This window comes from Catharus ustulatus, chromosome 1, assembly GCF_009819885.2.
Source record: "Catharus ustulatus isolate bCatUst1 chromosome 1, bCatUst1.pri.v2, whole genome shotgun sequence".
NCBI classification, from domain to species: Eukaryota; Metazoa; Chordata; class Aves; order Passeriformes; family Turdidae; genus Catharus; species Catharus ustulatus.
In genome coordinates, this window is record NC_046221.1 from 9,478,618 (window position 1) to 9,502,527 (window position 23,910).

At 40.2% G+C, this 23,910-nt stretch overlaps 2 protein-coding genes across 4 annotated transcripts in view; one reads left to right on the plus strand and one right to left on the minus strand.

The window, feature by feature from the left end:
• ESYT2 (extended synaptotagmin 2) overlaps positions 1–11,656 on the minus strand; it is an 81,079-nt gene extending 69,423 nt beyond the window's left edge. The window contains exon 1 of one of the 3 annotated variants that reach the window (XM_033058746.2): positions 11,223–11,656. In XM_033058746.2, coding sequence (XP_032914637.1) covers positions 11,223–11,576 — 354 coding nt within the window. In that variant the 5' untranslated portion in view covers positions 11,577–11,656. The remainder of the gene's footprint in view (positions 1–11,222) is intronic. The other 2 variants (XM_033058756.2, XM_033058764.2) reach the window with 2 other exon arrangements.
• Positions 11,657–19,518: 7,862 nt separating this feature from the next.
• Positions 19,519–23,910, plus strand: part of DYNC2I1 (dynein 2 intermediate chain 1) — a 28,603-nt gene continuing 24,211 nt past the window's right edge. The window contains exons 1-3 of the mRNA XM_033073043.1: positions 19,519–19,584; positions 22,116–22,169; positions 23,034–23,460. Coding sequence (XP_032928934.1) covers positions 19,570–19,584; positions 22,116–22,169; positions 23,034–23,460 — 496 coding nt within the window. The 5' untranslated portion in view covers positions 19,519–19,569. The remainder of the gene's footprint in view (positions 19,585–22,115; positions 22,170–23,033; positions 23,461–23,910) is intronic.

Consider the following 23,910-nt stretch of genomic DNA (forward strand, 5'->3'; position numbering starts at 1 on the left):
CTGGTAGCAGCCAGACCAGTAACAACCTGTGTGCCCTGGAAGCAAATCACTGAACACTGAAATAGTTTAAAAGAACACTTTTCTAATTCCTCATCTCTCAAACAGTAAAATTAAAGTACACGTTCTTATATGAAAACTTTATTTGTAAACTAAGCAACCTCCAAATCAGACTTACTGTCAGGCTGGATTACCTAACAAGAAAAAACTTCACTAGGGCTCTTCTTTTGGGAAATCAAAAGTAACAAAATGAACAGATTGGTAACATTTTAGTTATTTAATTGAATACATGAAAGATAGGACACAAGGGAAAGAAATGCCAACTATAATCACAAAGCTTTCAAAAGGCAAAGGACTTGAAAGTTGGCAAGTATGTGTTCTGTTATTAGACATCTGTGTTAGGTCTTGAAAACAACACAAGCATATACTATATGCAACTTTTTAAAAAACTTTATATATCACCAAATGTAGCAGAAAAATTAATTCCTATTACAAACATTTACACAAACATGACAGAAACGAGTGATTTTATCAAATGAACATGGACAGTTCAGGCACATTCACATCAACACTGTACTCATACCCAGCACACCCTCAAAAGAAAAAAGAAACCCAAACACTTTCATAAGCCCAAATATCTTCCCTAAATACAAACCAATATAAAGATTAGCATGAACAATTAGAAAACAAGAAATTACTACAATTTAAATCTAATATATCAATCTCAATTGAATATTCTTTTAACACATACAAGTCAGATGACTGAACACTGATTTTCTGTTCCCCCCATGAAACACTCTCTTATCATTTCCTGGCTGCCATTTGATATTTAACTGGCAGAGGGTGGGTGGGTGGAAGAGTGTTCTTTTTCTAGTTCAAGTATTTTAGGAGAAAGTCATTGAGTGAGGAACACCACATTTTAAGATATAAAATTAGTCTGCATCATAAAATTTATTACTAGACTAAGGCAACTTCCTAGCCACACACAAGAGAGAATTTAGCATTCTAGTACAACAATTAGCAAGATGAATCAACAGCCTGGGGGAGGAGGAAGCCTTGCCTCAAAACAAACTACAATTTTTCAAAATTATGGACCAGCAAGCTTACCGCATTACGAAATACTAAGAAATTAAGACATTTCCTCATTTAAAATATCATTACATTATATATATATATATATATAATATATATACATATTATATATACATTAACTGTCAGCTTGAAACATGCAGAGAGCTCAAACATGCTAAACACCAAAAAGTCCTGAGAGTTTGCCCTGTAAGTCTGCACAAAACCTCACAGCTCAGAGCATGTCTTCTAATACTCTCCCCCGCAGGAAAAAGCCAAACCACAGGAGTTCTTGCTGAGTTTTTGGATATGAAGCTGTAAACTTATTCACTAGTCTACGGAGTATGCTATGTGAGGAAGGGCATGTGAGAAAGCACAGACACAGGGTTTTTTTCTATCAAACTATGCAGATATGAAATAAGGCATGAAGAACCATGGAGTACAAAGAAGCAGTAATAATGTTTAAATATAAGGCAAACTGTGAGTTCCTGAGCTGTGAAGTTCCATTTCAGTTATCCCCACAAAGCTTTCCTCCACACACAATCAACTTATTTTTTAGTAGGCTATTTTTAAAAAGATCACCTATGAACTTTAACAGCAGAATTGTGGATCGTAACACTGAATAACTAATTCAAATCAGAGCAATCAAGGTTTTACAGCTACCTTCATGCTTTAGCATATCCTGCATTTACTTAGAGAAATGAAAGAGGAAGACACTGCATTCATACACCTTCTTCTCATCTTCCTGTTAAGGACTGACAGTGACAGAATACAAGACAATGGATTGTCAATACATTTAATTTTACATTCTGTTGTTGCATCTTTCAAAATTTTCTCAGAAGAAACTATTTCAGTCTGCTTGGATAATTCACTGAGCCAGTATCTAACTAAAGGAATGCAAACAAAGGTTATGAAAACAATAGTGTAGTCCGTACTAGACTCAACTGAAGATTTCACGTAAACAGATGCCAAAAGTTATGCAATTTACATCACAAATATAAGTATCTCAGGTAAAAGTGCTGCAAGTGAACTAATGTAAACTCGACCCATGCTGCTATACGATAAGGACAGCCAAATGACAATGCAATTCTTGTCGGTCATATGACAGTTATTTTCAGCCAAGTAAAACTAGTTTCGTGTTTCTAGTATAGTAACAACTCATGGTACGTACATCCAGACTGCTTCAGCTGAAAACTGTTAGTCCTGTTTCAGATTTTCAGCTCTTAAGGAGAATTTTTTAGTCACATCAGGGTGCAGCAGACAAAACTTTGTGCAATGACTCATTATACGGGAACGTTGCTCTTACAAAGGTTATTTATGTAACAGGAGTTTCATTTGAAAAATTGTGTGTTTTAATGTTTGTTGCATAGAACTTTTAATACTATCTATTTAGCTGACAGGCATTCAAATGATTTAAAAGGTGTCACTACCTCCAAGAAAACACCTCGCTAAAGACAGTCTCTTTTTAATTTTTTTCTTGCTAGTACACTTATTGTTTAAGAAAATACTTGTATTTTATGCAGAAAATATTTCTTACCATTTCTAAGCCGTAACTGGAAACTGAAAGCTAATTTAAGTGACAGCTTAAAAACAAAAAGGAAAATTAAACAATAATTCAGGTAAGAAGAGACTTCTGGAGTTCATCCAATCCAGCCATGCACTAAAAACATGGTCATCATTTAAGCTGAATCAAAATACTGAGAATTTATATGCCTGATGATTAGATACGTCAACACATCTGTTAAAAAGTTATAAAAGAAGTTAGATATGCAAATTGACATTATAAATAGTTCCCACTCAAACTTTGTTTCCCCACAAAGATACCTCAGCAGCATTATTTGGCACCCTTTTCCTAAGAACAGCCTCTTTGTGCAGGCCATTACTCCATCTCACTTCAAACCTGAGCACAGGCTTCCACCACCTCCCTTTTGTAGGCACTGGCACTCATGTGGTCTCACAGCAAACTCATGAAACTCATCCAGCTGAACACCCAACTTGGCAGAAAACTCACAATTAGCTGGCCAAGTAAACCCTAACGCTGGCACAAGGTGCCACTGGGAAAGTGCAGTTGGATGCAGAACACCCTTTCTGTCAGGAGTGCACATTTACTTCATTTTGAAACTGCAGAATCAGTTCCTTTACTAAACCTCCTGGTCCTCTCTGCCACAAGCATGAATGCAGGAATGCATAGAAGAACCTACAAATAAAATTTAAATTATCCTAAGTAAGGGCCAAGTAGAAAGAAGCTTTAAAATTCTCACTGCTGTTCCAACTTTTAAGTGTATCACAGGAAGCACATAGAGAGAACAAAACCAAGCCAACCAACCAACAAAAACCCATGCCACTCAAAATGAAAGGAAATAAAAAATCAACCAACGTAAGAAAAACTGAAAGACTGGTAGATGAAACTTGGCAAAGCTGATGGGAATAAAACACTAGAAGTAGGTTGGGAATAAGCATAAAATAATGTGCAAGAAGGCTTAGGAACACCTCTTTTCCTCCCTCTCCCAGGCACCCTATTAATGGGATTCAAGAAGAGATGGGACACAGCTTCTTACCTGAACCCTGACATTAGGATGGAAATTATAAGGCCTTCATAAAGGACCAAGGGATCAAAAAGTGTCTTGAAAAGCTGAGGTAAATGGAACAGACTTGTCAAAGCTAGTGTGCTGGTTTAACACAGGCCCCTAAAGCCAGGAAAAGATTCCTAATTCTTGAACCTCCCATTTGTAATGAGGTCCTCACTAAGGAAGTTAAATCTGAATTAATTCCAGTCAATGGAGTGGAAGCCTACTATCAGATATGTCCCTAGTTGATGGGGCAAGTTTGTACAACCCCTCTCTCCACTCCTGATGATCCATTATTGCCAACTAAGAAACAGAGTGAACATGGTAATGTCAGGGGAAAAAAAAACCAACAAAAAAACAACAAAAAACCAACAAATTAAAATTAGTTATTTTCAAAAAATAAACAAACACCTTTAGTTACACCATCATCTTTTCCTACCTGCCCTAACAGAACTTTATGAGAGGTCAAGGCCTCCTCAAAAAAAGCTACTACTGTTTAAGAAATGAAAGTGTAGATCCTTTTTTATTTTATTTTTTCCCTACAGGACAAGAAAAGCATTTAGTGCATGGTAGAAGGAACCAAAGAAGGGTCCTGGATCAGTTCATGCTATCTTGGATAACTACAAAGTCTGTCAAACACAAATCTGGCAACTGTGCTTCAGTATTTCACACACTTTTAGCAAATTCTTGGTTTAATTCCTCCCTCTTGTTTCTTATCAAACATTTCCTTTCTCAACTTCACAGAACTCTCTCATTCAACTAAAAAAAGTCTTACCCAGAATCAAAGTGTCATATGATCTAAAAGCTATACAAATGATAAAGTGTCAGACTTCTCTAAACAGTTCAGTTTCAAAATTTACTAAATTTAAACAGTTGTTTCAAAAAAAACCTCTCCCCCTATTTTTATCAAAACACTTTTTCTCCAGTGTTACTCACAACTGATTCTATGTTAAACACACCAACTCTGTATAGCCTTTATTTTCATTAAGTGTTCACAAACAGCAGCCAAAGATAAGGATTTGATTTTCTTCTTTGAAGTGGCACAGTATTTACCTTGAATGTGAAAAAGCAGGTCTACCCATCCTGCATTTGAAATTCTGCTGCCCTTTCAAGCTAGGTATATAACCCTGAGAAGCTGGCCCCTGCTGGGCCACAGGAAAGCTCCAAAGTTGCTGGTGGGGATCCATACTCCATTTCCTCGGGAAAGGGCAGTATCAGATTTAATTTACATTGTCCAAGAGTAGAGAAAACCAAACACAAAGATATGATACCACAGGTCAAACAACTCTGTATCTAAACTAGCAATGCCTCATACCAAATCTGTTATTTCTGTACATCCACAAGAATCATATTCTTTTACTGATTTCCTTTTATCTGCATATCAGAACATACAAAACCAGTGATATAGATTAGTTCATAATCATTAACTTATGATTTCAGAATCTTATATACAGTTATAAAACTCTGACAAACTCATTTCAGACACTACAGAGGGTATTTAGAAATTAGCGCACTTGTAAAATTTGCTATTATTTGAAGTTTAAAAAAAAAAAAATAGATCCAGTATGAGTATATGGCCAGCCAAGCTTTGCCAAAGGCAATTTCAGCAACTAGATAACTAGTGATGAATTGATAAATGGGAGATAAATAATTTGGTTTATATTAAAGTTTAAGTCTAGGAAAACCTTATCTTACTAGAAACAACATGCCACCTCTTTTTTCATTTTGAAGAAAAGGTACAGGACACCAAAGAATTGTTTTGAACACTTCAAATGTATAAAGCAGGCTTTCATTACTATAAGCTGCAATGAAAATGTTTTGACAATAATCCTGATTCAACTTTATTTCCCAGAAAGCTCTCATGTTAAAAAAATCTTAGATGCATTACCCCACCATACCATGACATGTCAACAATCTCAAAAAGCAGTTATAATTTAAAGTGAGAAGAATCTTGTAGAAGAGGCAGAAAAGGTTGACTGCTATCCTAGATCTCTTTTTCTTCCACAAAACCTCAGCCTCTACTGACAAGATCTTTCTGACTCCTGCATTTTCAAATATGGTCAAAGATGGGCCAGTCCTTATATGCAAAGGCACCTAGGCATGGAAACAACACTAGCAGACTAAAATGCAAAATTAAAAATACCAAACAAGCAAATAAAAGAAACTAAAGAGACCTGTACATAACTTCCTCAGTTACGTGGATAAACCGAATATTTAAAGAACATTTACAGTAGTCCCAAAACTCAGTAGTAATTTTTTTTGCAATAATGATTTTTTAGATGAAAAATGAATGTATTATACATACATATTTAGAAAGCCTGTGTCACCTACAAAGAGTTCAAGTGGTGTACTAACACTTTCAGGGTGATGTTTTTCTTTAGAAGTTTGATATAGTGTTCATAAACATCAACTCAACATGTGGGTTTCTACAATAAATATTTTGGAAAGGGATCTTTATATATGAATCACATAGTGAGGCTCACCACATTACTACATGAGAGAAAGTGTTTTGGGACAGACATCCTCCCAGCATAGCTTTAACACACTCACCTTGAAAACTCTGAGAAACAGGGAGATAGGATCAGTTGTCCAATATATTTTTTTGGTTTTTTTCCCCTTTGGTTATCCATTCCCAAACCCATCATTTACATTTCTCCTAACTATGGGGTGCTCTTAGAATGTCACTCAGGTTACCTAAATTTCAAGAAGTAACACTCAACCAAATTAAACTTCTTCCTTTAAGAAGAAAGCCCAACCGCAAAAACACACACAAGCCACAATACAGGTATGTCCATATTCATATACTATGAATCAGCTAGAACAGAACACAGCTTAAAATGAAAAATAATCAGGCAGAAAAAGGATACAGAGTTCAGTTGTTAACTACTCACAAGTTATTACTCTATTCTTACACCTCCTCACCCTTTCCAGATGGAGGCTGCAGCCCAGAGGAACAGCTACCTGCAGTACTCACCACCCAAACTGATTAGATCCTGCTTAACATTAAGTTACTGTACATGGGAGTAATTTTTATATAAATCACCCCTTGGTAAATTCAATCAAACATGCCCAGCTAAGCTGGAGAATGGATCAGAAGAATGCATCACAATGCCTCACTGTCTTCAAATTTCATATGCTGTAGAAAAACCCTCCTACAGTCCCTACGTTTGCAGCAATAACAGAAGTAACCAAAGGTGTAATGAGAAGAGGAACATCTTTTTCTTCTGTAGCAAATAACACACATTGTTTATCAGGTCCACTGAGTACATGATATCCATCATGTCAGGGATTCTTTGGAGATTCCTGTCCTGAACCATTTATCTCGGATCTAATTAGCAAGTTTCATTCTGTGTCATCAGGCAATCTTCATATCAAATACCCATAAGAGCATAACTACCTTAATCTTCTCTGCAAATGTCACTTGGCACAGGTGTGATCCTGCAGTTAGAGCTACCCAACCACTTCTCTTCCACAAACACTGGTTCTCCTCTCCCATACCAGTAAAAACCAAAGTCTTTGTTGCTCTAACCATATAAATGGACATTAGCTCCTTTCTCTAGGTGTAGCAATGGTACAACAGTTCAGTGATGACTCACAATACTCACATTCTGCAAAAACTTCACACAATTTCCCATGAGAAAGAAGATCTAGTTGATTTCTTTACAATAGTATTCCAAATAAATTTAATTTAAAAGGTGATGACACCTATTTAGATCTAGGCAGGCTTTTCTCTTAAGTACATGAGAAAATAAAACAAGAGAAAGAAAAAAACAGTAACATAAAAATCACTCCACAGACCAGAAAGTGAAGCAAGTGTGTAGGATCTCAAATGGCACAGCAGACTTGTAATTAATGTTCTAGCACATCACTACTTTTACTACAATCACATAAAGTATTTCAGTTTCTGTATAATACATACTTAGGTTTACAAAAAATTGTCTAAATCTGTTTTCAGAATCAATTCTTTAAAAATGCTAAGATTTGTTCCTATTTTGGTCACCTGCTGATTGTTGACAGACTGCACACAGATACAGCTCCTGGTACCAGGCCAAATTTACACTTAATCTGGGGAAAAAAAATTCAGCATGGTCTTTTATCTGTATATTGAAGAAAACAGGAGCCAAAGTTTCACTAATCCAAAAACATGTTGAACATGATATGCTGGCATGTTATGAAAGTGGCACTAAGCAACAAGAACCACTGCTAAAATGGAAAAATTAGATTAACTTTTTCGGCTGATCTGAGAAAGAACAAAGTAAATTTGTTATACTCCTTAGATTATTAAATTCCATTACCATTTCTAAAAGGCAACATGATACCTGGCCTTTAAAAACTTAAGAGTCTTGGTTTCCTACCTTTGCTCCTCTGTGCAGTGATACTTAAATTGCCACTTTCCTTCTATACAAATTTGTGTACAAATTACAATCATTCCAGTATAAAACACAGTTGGTGCATAAAAATGTTGCAAATAAAGGGGAAATGTCTTTCTCAAGAGACCTTTTCATGTCTTAAAATGTCTTTTTTTAAAGACAGTTTTGATCTCCAGTTCTTTCTCATTCTAAGTTCTGCTGCCTAGTTCTAAATTGTTTGGAAAAGCACCCACCTCTGCTCCCTCCTACCCCTATAATCCATGACACCTTTCAAATACGCAGCAGAGCTGTAACTACATGTTAGCAACTCTGTGAGTACAAATCTTATTTTTTAAGACAGTAAATGCAGTATTTTTCAGCGCATACTTATTTGTAGTTAATTATGTGTTGACATTTTATGTAACATAACTTGTATTCATGTTGAATTAATTCATTTTGCATGCACAGTACAGAATATTCCTGATATATAACCACCTGCTAGTGGAAGAAGTAAATCTACTTTAGGAAACTAACAATTAACATTACAAACTATCTAGTGTGGTGGCACAACAGTATCATTTTCAAACTGCAACTGAGCAGATTGCGAGCAGGAAAACATTCTCCTGAAATAATCACTTCCTTAAAAATAAATAACTCAATTCAGTATCACTGAGTACTTAATATGAACCACTAAAGCAACAGACAATATCAAGGTGTATGGGGAAAGGGAATCATACCCAACACACAAAGCTACAGCTCTTCTCCAATCAAGGGCACAGGAAGATACCACATGCCAAATACATTTTTGACATACCACATAATTTTAGTTGCAAAATAGTTTATTACACCTCAGTAAGTCCCAGAAGAGTACAAAGATTCCTACATTTAAAACACAGCATTGTCCTACTCAAGCAATTTAAAATTTATTTCCATAATCAGAAGCCAATGGAAAATACTTCAGTTTGGAGATCACACTGAGATGCATAAAGCTGGTCCCTATTAGAGATGTCAGGTCCATCCAGTAGCTGCTATTCCAAATACGACTGAAATTCATAAATCTCCAGGAAAATACACATAATGTAGAAGTAGGAACAACAGCAGTTTTCAAGATGCATTACAGAAGCAGCATAAGACTCATATAAACCTTAAGGACTATGACAGCAGACATTGAAGACCACTTTTGATTTAAGCAGGTCTTCAGTATGCAGAAGTCTTCTATTTTCCAGATTACATTTATTCTGAAGGCTACGTTTATTTGAAAGAAGGATGCTTCCAGAACAGAGCAAATACATCAGCAGAAAGAAACAAGACCTTTAAAACTTGAGAACATAGATAAAGATGAAAGAAAAAATTAAAAAAAAAAAAAATCCACAGCCAAAAAAAAAATTTACGTTCATTTGTCAACTGGTGTGTGAGAGGGTCACACTTTTGGGAGACTCTGCATATTGATCAGTTGCTTTCTCAGGATGCCATAGGATATATGCAGTTGCTTGCAGACAGCACTCAACTTTTTTGCCTCTGACTTCAATCAGGAGGGCCCTTTCTAAATCTTTACTTATTTGGACAACGCCACACAGAAATTAACTGCCATTTTATCAAAGGAAACCAACTGCAACTTAAAATAAAACTTACACACAGCACTAAGACTGAATAGCTACAGCTTAGTTACCAGCAGATTGTTACTATATACAAGCCTCCACTACAAATCTAGCTTCAATTAATTCATTTTAAATGCATTATCAGAAAATTTCCATTATATTGCTGTGTGATTACAGGAAAAACCAAACACAACACACAAATAATGTAAGAGCTATTAACTATATTATTTGAGGCTCACATCTTTGCTTCAAGAGGTAAAAGCATTTAATCTCTCCTGTATACTGTACTCATTTTTATCATGATTTTCTAGCAGAACTTTGGCAAAAGATATGATGAAAGAGAAGCAAAAGACTCCAGTCTCACACCTACCCACTCTATTCTCTCCTATATCTTCCTTAGGAGAGCTAGAACAGGTCACATCAGGTATTGCAATCTGATCACAAGAAAACAGCTACTTGGACTCTTATGATCTCAATACTGCTGGATGCACAGTCACTGCAGAGTCCCTAGGAGAGATGTGGGTGACTACAGGTCAGGAGCAGAGAGCAGTCAATAAAGGAATCGCACATAAAGAATAAGCAAAAACCCATTAAGACTTCGGCTTTGGGCTCTAAAAGAGCAGCAAGCTCTGCACACATCACGAGGGCACAGCAGGGCACAGCGAGGCCTGGATGCACACTGCCACTGGCAGCTGGCAGCCGCATCAAAAACATCATTAATCCTCCAAAGGAGAAATTGCAAACAAAAGGCATTCAACTTTGAAGCTGGATTCTAAGCTTAAAAAAATAAATAAATAAACGTAAGTAACGTTAGTTCTGAAGACCCAGTAGAAAGCCTTTCAAAGGAAGATTCAGAGAAAGCCTTCTAGAAAACCCACTACATCAATGCACAAACAAAACCACCACAGCCTCCGCAGCTCAGTCCTCATGTCAGTCCTGAAATCAGTCAGAAACACAACCTCACTTCTGGCTCATCCCCCGTTTGGTAACACTCTACTGAAAAACCTAACACAGCATTAAGAGCCCGATTCTATTTCCCTGTCATCTCAACTTTTTAAGGAACGGCCCGAGCCGCGACATCCGCGTTCTGCTGAGAGCCCGCGCTAGAACCAAGCCGCGCGCGTCACTGGCACCTGAGGGGAAAGAAACCCAAAGCCTGCAGTAAAGTTTATTTCTGCCAGGGGAAGCCCGGCCACGGCAGGCTCAGGCTGTCACCGCCGTCAGCGCCGCGGGCGCAGCGGAGCGGGCACGGACAGGCCACCCCGGCGGAGGGAACACCGGAGGGAAGGGACACGGACAGGCCACCCCGGCGGAGGGAACACCGGAGGGAAGGGACACGGACAGGCCACCCCGGCAGAGGGAACACCGGAGGCAAGGGACCCGCTGCCCGCCCGCTCCCGCCGCAGCACGGTCTCGGAAGAGGCTGGCGAACCGGGACAAGCAGCCATGGGGCACGGGAGATGCCATGCCCTCACCCCTGCCGCCAGGCCGGCTCTGGGGCTCCGGCCTGTGGCGCAGCCCCGCGTGCCGGATCGGGGGGACGGCCGCGGGGCTGGGTGTCACGCAGGTCCCGGGGAGGTACCAGGCCCCGGCCCGCCGGGCGCGGGTGCTCGCGGCAGCGCCGAAGGGTGTTGGCCACTCACCCACGCAGGCAGATCCGCGGAGGAGACGCTGAGCCGCACCGCCTCCTCCTCGTCCTCCAGGAAGGCGAGCGCCCGGCCCAAGCGGGAGCTCTTGCCGCCGCGGTGCCTGCGGATCCAGAAGAGCCCGCACAGGGCGATGAGCACCCAGCTGAAGCTCAACCCCAGGTAGCCCAGCACATAGACGGGGAAGATCAGCACGAAGCTCCTCGCAAACTGCGACACCAATCCCGTCACGTCCACGCTCAGCAGCGGTGGAGGCGACTCCGGCACGGGGTCCGCAGCCGCCCCGTTCTCCGCGGCGGGATCCGCGGCGGACCCCTCGCCGGGGGGCTGCTTAGCGGCTGCCCCGCTCATGCTACCGCAGCGGCGGCTCCTAGTGCTGCTGCCGCTCCTCCCGCTGCTCCTCCTCCTGGGGCGCTGGCTGCGAGCGGGCAGGGGGCAGGGCGGCGGCGGCGCCTCCTCGCATCCCGCGCCCGGCCCCGCTCACCGCGCTCCGGCACCACCCGCCGCCGCTTCCGGGCTCGGCCGGCCCAGCTTCGACCGCCGCTGCCTCCGGGAGGAGCCGGCTCGGCCCCGGCCGCCGCTATTGGCGCCCGGCCGCCGCACGAACGCCTCTGCTTGCCTCCTCCCCCGCCCCGGGCAGCCTCTTCCCCTCCCCTCCGCCGCTCGTCCGTCCCTCGCAGGCCTGCCCGGGAAGCGCGGGCTCGCGCTGCCGCCGGGACCCGCGGCCGCTCGGGCCCCCTGCCCGGTGCACTCGGGGCTGCGCGGCCTCCAGGAATGCGGGAACAGGAGCGCGGCTCTGGGGACACCGCCAGGAAAGGGGCTCTGGGTGGCTGGCAGCAGAGGACGAGCGTGCCAAGGCGTGTGTGCGCTTCCTCATGGGCAAACCACACCGTCTGCCGTTCTCTTGAGGCACGTATGCGGCTGGATGCTCTCTACCTGTTACAACCTTCGTGTCTCGCTTTTTTTACCCTGTTGATGGGTTTCGTTAAAGGAGACGATGATCAGTGCCTCAGAGGAACCAGACGCTGGTCACTCCGCGCCTCAGTTACAACAGGTGTTTCCTGAAGCTTTGCTCACACATCCTCACATAAAGCTGCCTCCTCTGTCATCTTGTTAACACACACGAGTACCGAGGGTGGCACCTACTGTGTTGGAATTTGTTAAGCTGAAAAAGCTGTTTTATAACAAGTTGGTGTCCTGTATCTTTTTAACACCTGGTTCCCACACCATTCCTCCTATCAGTCCATTTTCAAATAACTGTAATGTAGCCACGAGTTTCGTAAGAGGCAGCTGTTGCTTGTCCTTAGCTGTGTCCTAATCAGTGTGCTGGTACACACTCACAGATTAAACTCAGCATTTACCAGGAGTTTTTGTTTGGTTTGGGGTTTTTTTGGCTTTAAATAGCTAACCTTTCACTTAGTGGGAATGAGGGTCCTTTCTCCTCTCTTCAGATGCCAATTTTCACAAAATGTGTAGGACTTTGAGACTTAATATTTGCAGACAGTGAAGAGGGGAAAATTACTTTAGCCAATAGGCTGAAAAGTTAGGAAAACACACACAAATAGGAAAGCTGTATAAGCTTTATTTTCTTAGGAAGTGAAAGTAACCTCATCTCAACTATCCAGAGAAAGGGAAAGTCAAACAGGCAATGGCATCAAAGAAAAAGTTCTTTGCTTAGAATTGCACAGCAGAATTCGGGGAAAAAAACCCGAATGTGGTTTTTTTCGGTGTAATGTTCTCTTTTCTCATATTTCCAAAATCCCTTCATGCCTGCCATCAGAATCAATGGACCACTCAAAGCTAAAACAATTTCTGGCTAGGCTATAGACTCCTGCTCTTCTTTACTTCCTTTTTACCACTGATGCTGTATGTTCCCCATCTGTGTATTTAGATTACTCAGGATGAATACTCAGAACAACCAAATGATACAAAATGATGTAACAAAATCGGTGATTTACAACTAGGTGGTAATCCAAGCTTTGAAATTATGATTTCCTTTGGGTCTTCTAGAGAACTCAAAACACCTACAGGGTGTAGCCCTGAAGGAACTGAAGAGCACGGTAAAACCCCAGGAAAGCTTGTGACCTTAAACTGAGGATATCAAGTATGATGCTGTGACCCCTTTGGAAACCAATTAAATTAACTACAGTAAATCTGAGTGATTTTTTGCATTTATTGAATTCATCTTCCAATTACTTATTGCTTATAATGTGGTTTGAATGTCACTCACTCCTGAGTGTCAAATCACTATTACAAATGGCCACATTGTATGTTGGCTCCCTCCATTACAACCAACACTATTAATACTCTCTCATTTTTTCAAGTCTTTTGTTCTCAGCCTTGGAGTCCATTGTCCATTTTATTTCCCTATCCGGCCTCACAGTGTCTGAGTCATAATGCAACTGTACCACAAATTAAAAAGAAAATTCAAAATGAGAGAAAAAAAGTGATTGAATTAATGTGATATTTGGCAAGTAGCACTTTACCATAAACTACACATTATTCTGCTCTCATGTATGTCCAGCATGTATTTTGAAAATGAGTTGGATATAGAATTTAGAGGAGTACCCCATACAATAAAATTTAATACAATAGAAAAACAGAACAGGAAATAAAATTAATCTTGTAGGAGCATTTAATGACAAATGAAATATACTTGTAGACCAGGCAGCCTAGCACTTATCCTATGCAGAGTAATTCATTAATTGATGTGGAAGTTTGATTAATCAGAACTAAAATTGGGTGATTATGTGCCAATCAAATAGGAGAACAGAAGTAAGGTCAATCTTGTACCATGAATTTGATAACGTTTATCTGTAACATGAAGAGGAAGTTCTGATAAACAGGTTACCGCTGACTTCTGAGAACTTTTGTAGATAACTGACTTGGGCCCACACAATATTTTTATGAAGAAGCTGGGTGGTATGGAATTAGCATAGCCATTGTTGTAATAGAGACAAAAGACTCTTGTTAAAATCAAGATATAAAGTCTGCTGCTAGGGGATAAATTAGGGTTAGTTACTCCTTCATAAATTTTTAAATAAAATGTTCTAGATAAACACAAATTATTTGTTTATTCTAATCTTTTGGTGTGGATAAAGAGTTTAATAAATTGCTCAAGAATTTTGGAAATGTTTATTCACATATTTCCTCATCCTATATTTTAATATTTTAAAAGGTAGTCTTTTGTACATCAGGATCTCTTGAAGATAATTACTTATGGCCCAGAGATTGCTCTGGCTTCTCCTTGAGTATCCTACAATCAATTGTATCAGCTACACAGCTAATTATATTTATTTCATTTAGATAACATTTATTCTTTTCACATCCTGTCTTTTTTTAGGCCTGTTGCACTATTAGAATTTTAATTAATACTTTTTGTTTGCAACATTCCTTTATACCTGTTCTTAGCCATATGTTTGTTTCTCATTTTTGCTCTTTCAAATGCCATTGCTTTCATTGCACAATAGTGTCATCCTATGTTTACCTTTACATTGCATCACCATCAGTTTGCCATGATTATTTTTTTACAGTAAGTACCAGCACTACTGTCCAGAATAACCTCCAAAAAGATGTTGTTTGTACATCGTTTTTGACAAGGAGAAAAATTGGGAAAATTCAGTTTATGTGGTAAAAAAGAAAACCTAAGTTTTCTTGACTTCTTTGGATTTCACACAAGAAAACATTTTTGGAAGCAATTTTAATTGTAACTTCATGGCCATTTTCAGTAACAGTTTATTTCCCTGAAGGACAATATGTAGTATTTCATCTTATTTCACCCAACAGCATTATTTCTAATGGTTATAATGGTTCTCTCTAGACTTTCTAGCTATTGAAGAGAAATCTTTATTGAATAGAAATCTGAGCATTTTTGCTGAGGAACTTTATCCTTAAAAAAATTTAATTATTAATGAAAATATAATTTACATGAAATTTTATCCTAATAGATTCTCATGATGGAATACTCTACTTCTGTGTTTGATTTTATGCAGCTGTCTCAACCTGCTCCAGATTATCTAGTGTAGACTGCAGATATTTTTTGCCTGCTTCAAACTATCTAATATATAGCACAAAGAAGAGTCAAAAGACACTTAACATACCTGAGCTTCTGTTGTTTGGAGAAAAGTTATGTGTGTCTGATCCCTGCTATCACCCAGGCTGGCTTCAGTTTCACTGAATGCATAAATTGTACTCTCATGACAAGATCCTCAAATATTTATTGTTCCTGGAGACAGAAATACTTTCCACTAAAATGTGTTTCTTAATAAGTTTTCACAATAAATATAGTCTCCTTTTCCTCCCTCGTTGGATTCTTACAAAATCCAAACTAAAGAAACAAACTTTACTGCAGAGATCCACATTTTTGTTGTTTCCATTTATGAACCTGGAGGAACCTGGAGAACAAAAGCATTTTGACACTTTTCAGGAGGTAATTTATGCACATCTCCTCATAGAAATATATAAATTTTCTTCTCATCTTCCAAAGGCCCCAGCAAAAAGTGGTTAAAAAAAAAAAGTGTGGGGGGGAGAACCCTACAAAACCTAGATCCTAACAAGTTACTTTCTTCATATCAACAAACAAAAAAAAGTGTATGTTTTTTTCCCCTTAATAATAGAAGAGCCATTATTTTTAAGCCTGGTGGAAAGTTTCCATGTTGTCCTTTTGTCCCTCTGAGGGGTAATATTTCCAGTAACTTTTTGGTATAAAACTGTGATGTGTCATTCCACAGAGGTGAAGAAAAATGCAATATTGCTTCACAAGCTTAGAGCAACATGGGAAGATAACAAACAAAAAAAGTTTATTACTACAGAGTATAAAAAGCTGTGCTATTTTATCTTTCTGTCTTTCAGACAACAGTGCATGTGGAGAAGGAGATATATGTGCCAAGCCAGACAAGAGAAAAACCTGCAGATGCTAAAATTGTAATAAAATCCTGAGGGCTACCAAACCCCTTGTTTACAAGACTTGGAAGGAAAATCTAGGGCATCCTTTTATGCTGGCTTTACACAACAGGTATGTGTCATTTTATTGCCTGTATTCATTTGAGCCTAGCACATATTTTATAAAAGCAGTCAAACCACTGGTGTATTAATTTTCTCCACTACATTGGTGACACATTGTAGTTTATTTTAATACATGGTGCATACATTTATGCATGCACAGATTTTAGTATTGTTATTCCAAAGGTGCTGTTCTACCTTGTATTCTCATGCAGCAGTTAAACTTCAGTTTGATTCCTAGGTTTAAGGTTTGAAAAGTTCTTTCCAGACCCTCTAGTGGCACTTTCCCACATCTGTATTTTTTCTCTTGTCTTAGAGATGCCTGACTAGTAAACTATCATGGGGCTAAGAGAAAAAGCTATTAGCAGGCAAACTGATATTTTAAATACTTTTGCAGTAAATACATGTTCATGTTCTATCAGAACTTGAAAAAGAGCTGTTTCTTCTATCCAGTTTTTGGTATCTCTGTCACATTTGCTTATTTAGTTATATGTGTTTGCTATACTGCTGTTAAAAATAAAATTCTGTTAAAAGGTTGTTTGTCCTTCAGCCTCTAAATATAGGACAGCATTTCTGTAGAGGTCCCCTCCTAAGCAAATGCCTAATTCTATGTGTTTATAGCACTGTCACCACTATGGCTAAAGAGCTCTTTGGTTAATCCAAGATGGCTTTTATCCCCACTTTAATTTGTTCGGGGAAGAAAATATAAAATCATAGAGTTATAGGAAAGTTTGGGTTGGAAGGAACCTTTAAGATCATCTGGTTCCAACTCTCTTGCCATGGACAGGGACACCTTCCACTAGTCCACATTGCTCAGCACTCCATACAACCTGTCCTTGAACACTGCCAGGAATGCAGCATCCACAACTTCTCTGGGTGACCTGCTCCAGCGCCTCACCACCCTCACAGTAAAGAATTTTTTCCCAATATCTGATCTAAACCTACTTTCTTCTAGTTTGCATGCACTCCCCCTTGTCCTGTCACCACATGACCTTGTAAAAAGTCCCTCTCCAGCTTTCTTGCAGGCTCCCCTCAGGTACTGGTAGGTCACAATGAGGTCACCCCAAAGCCTTCTCTTCTCCAGCCTGAACAATTCCAGTTCTCTCAGCCTTTCCTTGTATGAGGGGTGCTCCATCCCTCTTACCATCTTGGTGGCCTCCTTTGGAGTCCCTACTAGAGGTCCATGCCTTTCTTCTGGGCACCCCAGAGCTGGATGAATATTCCCATTGGGGTCTCACCAGAGTAGAGAAGAGGGACAGAATCCCCCCCCTGCCCTGCTGCCCACGGGGCTCTGGATGCAGCCCAGGACATGGGCGGTTTCTGGGCTGGGAGTGCCATGGCAGGGTCATGTCCAGCCTCTCACCCACCAGCACCCCCAAACCCTTCTGGGCAGGGCTGCTCTCAATTTGCTCATCCCACACACTGTGTTGATATTGGGGGTTTTCCCAAATCAGGTGCTTATAGATTATTATGATTCTGCCAAAACCAGATAAATAATTCATAAGGCGGCTTATAAATATTTTAGTATCCATAGATGTTTATACTTAGTGAATGTAATTTAGCCCTTAAAATCATACTTACATTTAATGGTGTGTTTGGGCTTTCTTTTTTGTTGGGTTTTTGCAAGTGTGTTTTGTTTGTGTGTTTTGTTTTTTTCCAGGAAAATAATCAAGATGGGTTTTTTTTGCTCATAATTGCATGCTTGATTTACTTTTCTGCTACATGAGAAAGGAGAATATTTCACAGTTTAGACAAGTGAAAACTTTTGCAGCATTTTTAATTTATTCTGGAAATATGAATATGAGGCTAGGTATCATGCATTTGTATGTACTTGTCAACTGACTGTTTAAGGCTAAGTATAAGGGGTTAAATTTTATCTCTTTAAGTCAGCCAGAAACTCCCATTGAACTATGGCAAGAATGTTTCTCCAATGCAAAAATGCCTCTTCCTCTGCTTCACCAACGCCCCCTCCAGTAGCCACTTTTCTACAACCATCAATATTAGCACTAGCACTTACATATTAACTTGTGTTTTTACTCTCTGAAAATTCGGAACAAAGTTAAAAGAACCCGGAGGAATTTTCACTTGGTCTTTCAAATTGCAAGCAGTAATGGGTTGTAAATATTTGCTGTGAAATGGCACACACCTTTCCTGCAGGCAACCATCGAGCTCATTCCAGGTGTGTTTGGTGAGCTGCCACTTGTGCTTTGTTGCAGAAATCAGCTCTGGTACTTGTCACTGGGGGAAGATTATTAGCATTTTAATTTATTTATACAACTGTTCTTCATACCTGCCTCTACCCAGCATCTGGATAAGTGGCAGATTAAGCATAGCACCCCTTCACAGTGTTTTTTGCCCTGCAGTAATTGTGCAAACTTTGTTAAAAGTGAGTCAGCCACGATGAGAGATGGTTTCATGATACACTTCAGAGAACACTGCAGAGAACAACAGTGCTTGAGGGCTTTGAGGGTGCCCCATTCCCAACTCACAGGGTCTGAGCCCTCACTGTAGAAACCCAGCTGGGCACCAACTCAGAATCACAAAATGGGTCAGGCTGGAAGGGCACAGTGGTCATCTGGTCTTTCCATCATTAACTCACCTATTTTCAGCAAAAAGGTGATTGATGTACTGCGTTTATTGAAATTACAATATGACCAATGGGTCATCTGGTCAACCCTCCCTGCTCAAGCAGGGTCATCCCAGAGCACAGGATTGTGTCCAGATGGTTCTGGAATATCACCTGGGGAAGACTCCACAGCTTCTCTGGGCAATCTGCTCCAGTCACGGTCACCTGCACAGTAATGAAGTTCTTCCTCCTGATGATGTGGAAATCTCTGTTTATCAGTTTCTGCCCATTGCCTCATCTCCTGCTGCTGAACACCACTGGGAAGAGCCTGGTCCATCCTCTCGGCACCCTCCCATATAAAAATCTATACATATTAACGAGGTCCCCTGTCTCTTCTCTCTTATTGAGGCTGAACAGAGCCAGATCCCTCAGCATTTTCTCCAAGGAGAGATGCTCCTCCATGGCCCTCTGCTGGACCTGCTCCGGGCTCCACGTCCCTCTTGTACTGAGGAGCCCAGAACTGGACACACACTGCAGAGTCCCTCGGTCGGGATGACGAGAGGAGCAGGATCAGCTCCCTGTCCCCGCTGCAGCCCAGGACTGCCCCGTCCGTGGCCATCCGGACACCCCGGAGCGGTAGAGCCTTCCCCCGGCCGCGGGCCCCGCAGGCGGCGCTGCCGCATCCATCGCTCGGCGAGCGGCTGCTGGCCCTGGTTGCCGGGGCGGGCCCGCAGCAGCGCCCATCGCGGCCCGCGGCGGACGCGGCCTCCCGGCCCCATGGAGGGGGACAAGGTGAGGGGCGGCGGCCGGGAGAGCGGGGCAGGGCCGGGCCGCAGCGTTGGACCCTCGGCTGCTGCCCCGGGAGCCCTCGCGGCCCTGCTGGGCCCGGCCGGGCTCTCTGTGCTGTCGGCACGGCCGTGAATCCCCCCCGCAGCTGCCCTAGCGAGGGAATCCTCACCCCGCTGGCACAGCGGTGGGGTTGTACCAGCCACACATCCTGCTGCAGGAGGGATAGGTGGCTACGGAAATACCCGCTGTTTCACATCCTAGATAAAAGCGTGTTTAATAATTGATGCTGCTGTTAGCGCTAATTGTCGGGCTTTAGTTCTTCGGGAACACGCGTAACTCTTGGTTTAAGGTGTTAAATTATTGAGCGTTTGTAGAGCGCCGGAATAAAGGAAACAAAACCACATGCGCGTGCTAACATCAATTACCGTGTGACATTTTCACTTGAAAAAGTAGAAGTGCCAAAGCAGTGAGCTGGTGAGTTGTGATGGAAAAGTAAAGCTTCGATCTAAAATATTTCAGGTGTGTCACTGTGGGAGTGCCAAAGAGCCAGAGGCAGTGGCAGAACGGAATGGGGAACCTTTCTTTTGCTACTTCCATCAGTCGTGCTCTTGCCTATTTAAGGGCTCTCAAATTGGCAACTCCTATTGGAAATAAGAAGGATAAATGTTTACATCCCAAAAATAAAGTACTTTTCTCTGGCTTGAAAATTAAAGACAGAATTTTGTCTTACTGTTTCTTCTGTTTCTTGTTTTTTATAATCACATTTAACTGAGTTCTTAAATCAGTTGAGAACAGTATGTTCTGAAAACCTCTTATCTTTCTAGTTGTGGGTGAAGAAACCCTTGTTGTTCTCTTTCAAAGTTTATCTAAAGCAACAAGGTTCCTTTTTCCACTGACTGATTTTTCTTTAGATTAAAGAACAGATTCTTAACTGGTAAAAACTTTCATAGCACTTTTTGAATTCAGTAAATCTGTGGCATTTCATGTGAGATGCACGCTCTCAGGTGGATGAATTAAGGTAAACCCCAGTGTCATTTAAGTAATTATTCTAGATTTAAATAAGTATATAAGTACTTCTAAATGAGCAGACAGGGGAGAAAGTTCAAAAAATGCTTTGAAAGTTTGTTTGAAACTTTTGTGTGGGCGTTTAATTACAGAGGGACACAGGTGTCAACCCTTTAAAAAATATCTCATTTTTCCTGTTAGTTTATTATACTTCTGCAAAAGCACAGGTTTAAGTGGAAGATCATCATACACAAAAGCATCAGTTTCTGGTTGTGCTGGGGAGGTGGAAGCTGCAGATCCCAGAAAACTGACAGATGCGTGTTATTTGGTGCCAGAGAACCACCTGTGAATGTTTGCTGTGTGCTTTTTGCCTCAGCTTTGAGATAAATCTGAAGCTGCCTCATCTGATGTTGTCTGTTGGTTATGCTGATTTTATGCTATTATCATTAGCATTCTTCCTTTGTTTGCTGAAACATACCTAAGTATTGTCTAAAACCAAAACATGATTTTAAATAGGTTACTGTTTGAGACTATAAAGCAACATTTTGCTCTCTTCCCATCCATATCCTTCCTTCCACGTTACATCCACACAAGTTCTGTTGAGTTTCTTAGGCTTTCTCAGAGCTTCACTTAAGAAAAACTTTGTTTTTACTTTCTCATCTGACTTTCTGCAGTAGTAAATATTTGTGTTCTTTGGGGTTTTGCCTTTTTTAAGTATCAGAAGGAAATAAAACTGAAAGGGCACTTTTTGTTTGTTACAAATACTACCTTCCTGGGACTTCTCATTGACTTTAGAAGTTCTATAAAATCCAAGTTGGATTTTTCTTCGTGTAGAATAATTTAAAATATACATATACTGTTAAAATAGTGCCTCCATATAGTGAATTTAAAAAAAAAGGGCACCATATGTTTATTTTCTTCCACCAGTGCAGCTCATGATTACAATATTTATCAGTGATTATTTTGTTAATCTTCAGTAGCTTTTGCCAAGTCTAAATTTGACAATAAAAATAGCCTGATCTTGACTTTGAATATGGTCATCATTCTCCAATGAACTAGTTAAAATATTTAATAGATTAAAATTTCTCCTTTCCCTTAGCGATCTCAAACAATATGATTTTTTATTTAATCTTTTTAATGGTAGCCAAGCAACCAAGTGCAGGAGCTCTGCAAATATGGATAGAAGAAATATAACCTATTTTACAAGGGAGCACTTTAGTGAAACAACCATGTGTAGTTTGATTGGTTTCATTATCTTTTTGCTTTTTCCCTTCAGTACTATATATAAATATTTCATGTGCAATCAACTTACACATGTAGTCTGAGCTTCAGGCTTCTTCCAGGTCCAGTCAGGTGACATTTACTGTAAATAGGTGTTAGGGCAAAATTATTAAATTACTGTTTGCATTCTTCTAGTGATACTTGCCATGTGTACCTTGGTCCTTTGCTTAGAAATATGATTCATTGTTAAATGATTTACTTCTCTCTGCAGATTGGTTATTCAGTCTTTTCCGCATTTTCTCTTCTAGAAAAGAACCAAAGAAGATACTTGGAAAGCAGAAGAACTTAGGAAACATCTAAAGGTGGATTTATTTTATTTCTGCTAGTCTTGACATTAAGCTGCCGTACAGCACTAGAATTTAGTGGTGGTCTAAACATAAAGAGTTGTCTGTGTTCCACAAGCCACTCTGCCTTGTGGGATCTGCAGTAGCTCTTTAACACTTCCTGCTGCACCAGACACTTCAAATCTGCATCACTGAATATAAATGATACAAGGCTTTAATGGGTAACTGCTGAATTCCTTGTCACAACTGACTGTTCTGCAATCTCTCCAGTCCAAGGTTACCCAGAGGCTGGCCCCACTCAGCTCCTTCTAGCTACATGAGTCATGTAAGATTATCCTACAAATTTCTAAATTAGGCAAATGGAAATAATACATTGTTACAGTAATCACACAGCATACAAGGGGGTCTGATTTGCTAGTCACCCAAATCCGAGTGACAACTCTGCTTTATATATATTATTCACTTTCCTGAAATGTATATTATCTATTGTATTTAATATCATCATCTATCATGTTTGTCCTATTATCATCTATCATGTTTAATTAATATAATCAAACAGTTTTTAAACTGTTTATTATATTATTGCCTGGTCAAATAGGCATTCAGGCTGCAGTCAGTTACATCATTGATATTCATATTAGGTTTGTGTTTTATTTTTTAAAAGCTGATTTCCAATATGTGTTATTATTATTCCATTTATTAGTTTTTTCAGTAAGCACAGACATGGTGCTAGTAATTACAAAGTAAGTGTAGAATTGTATCAGCAGGTTTGGGAAATTAAATTCACATTTAGTAATCCAGCAATTCTTTTTTTCACATGAATGTCCTCTTTGTCGAAATAGATTGCTGAATTATAATGATAGATTTTTTATTTTACTTCAGGCATCACTACCAGATACTCAAAATGAAGACCAAAAACACAGAGAAAAGAAGCTGCGGAGAGAGAGGACTGTTCATGACATAGACCCTAACAGACATGAACGCAGAGACAGAGAGAAGAGCAAGGAAAGAACAAGAGAGAGAGAGAGGTTTAAATCCAGTGAAAGAGACAGGGATAAAAGGAGAGAGAGAGAAAGGGAAAAAGAACACCAGAGAGAAGACAGAGAGAGACACAAAGAAAAGCTTCAAGAGTCACGTTTGGAGGAGAGACACAGTGTACTAAAACATAAAGACAGGGAGACTGATAGAGAACGAGACAAAAAGCACAAGACATATGAGATAAAGCATATAGATCCACTCAATTATCTGAAGTCATTTGAAGGAGAAGATACAGAATATCACAGAAGAAGAGAGATCAGGCATCGTTTGGGTAAGTAACTTTGGGTCACTGTTGTACTTGGAAATATTTGATATTTCGATAGGAATACTCTGAAGCCACACCCCATCTGTGCAGAGAGGATAAAACAGGCAGGTGTGAGTGCCTACTGGCATGTGTATTTTATGGAATGGTTTAGTAACCTAGTTTCATTTTGATGCTTTTAAAAAAACTGACGCTTGTTTCCCTTTCTCTGAAGAGAGGATAGATGTCACTGGTTTTGTTGGTCAGTGCCTAGACACTCTACTGAGTGATCCATTCACTTGCAGGGGGATTGCTGAAATCAGTAGCATGTGTCATTACTCTTACCATCAGATAAGACTGGAGGGATTCATTAGGAGAGGAGTAACCAGCTTTGGAGGGAGAATTTCAACAGAATTCCTTTTTAGAAACCTCTTATGTTGGAGAAAACACGTTGCTAAATACTATTTTCTACATGCTAGA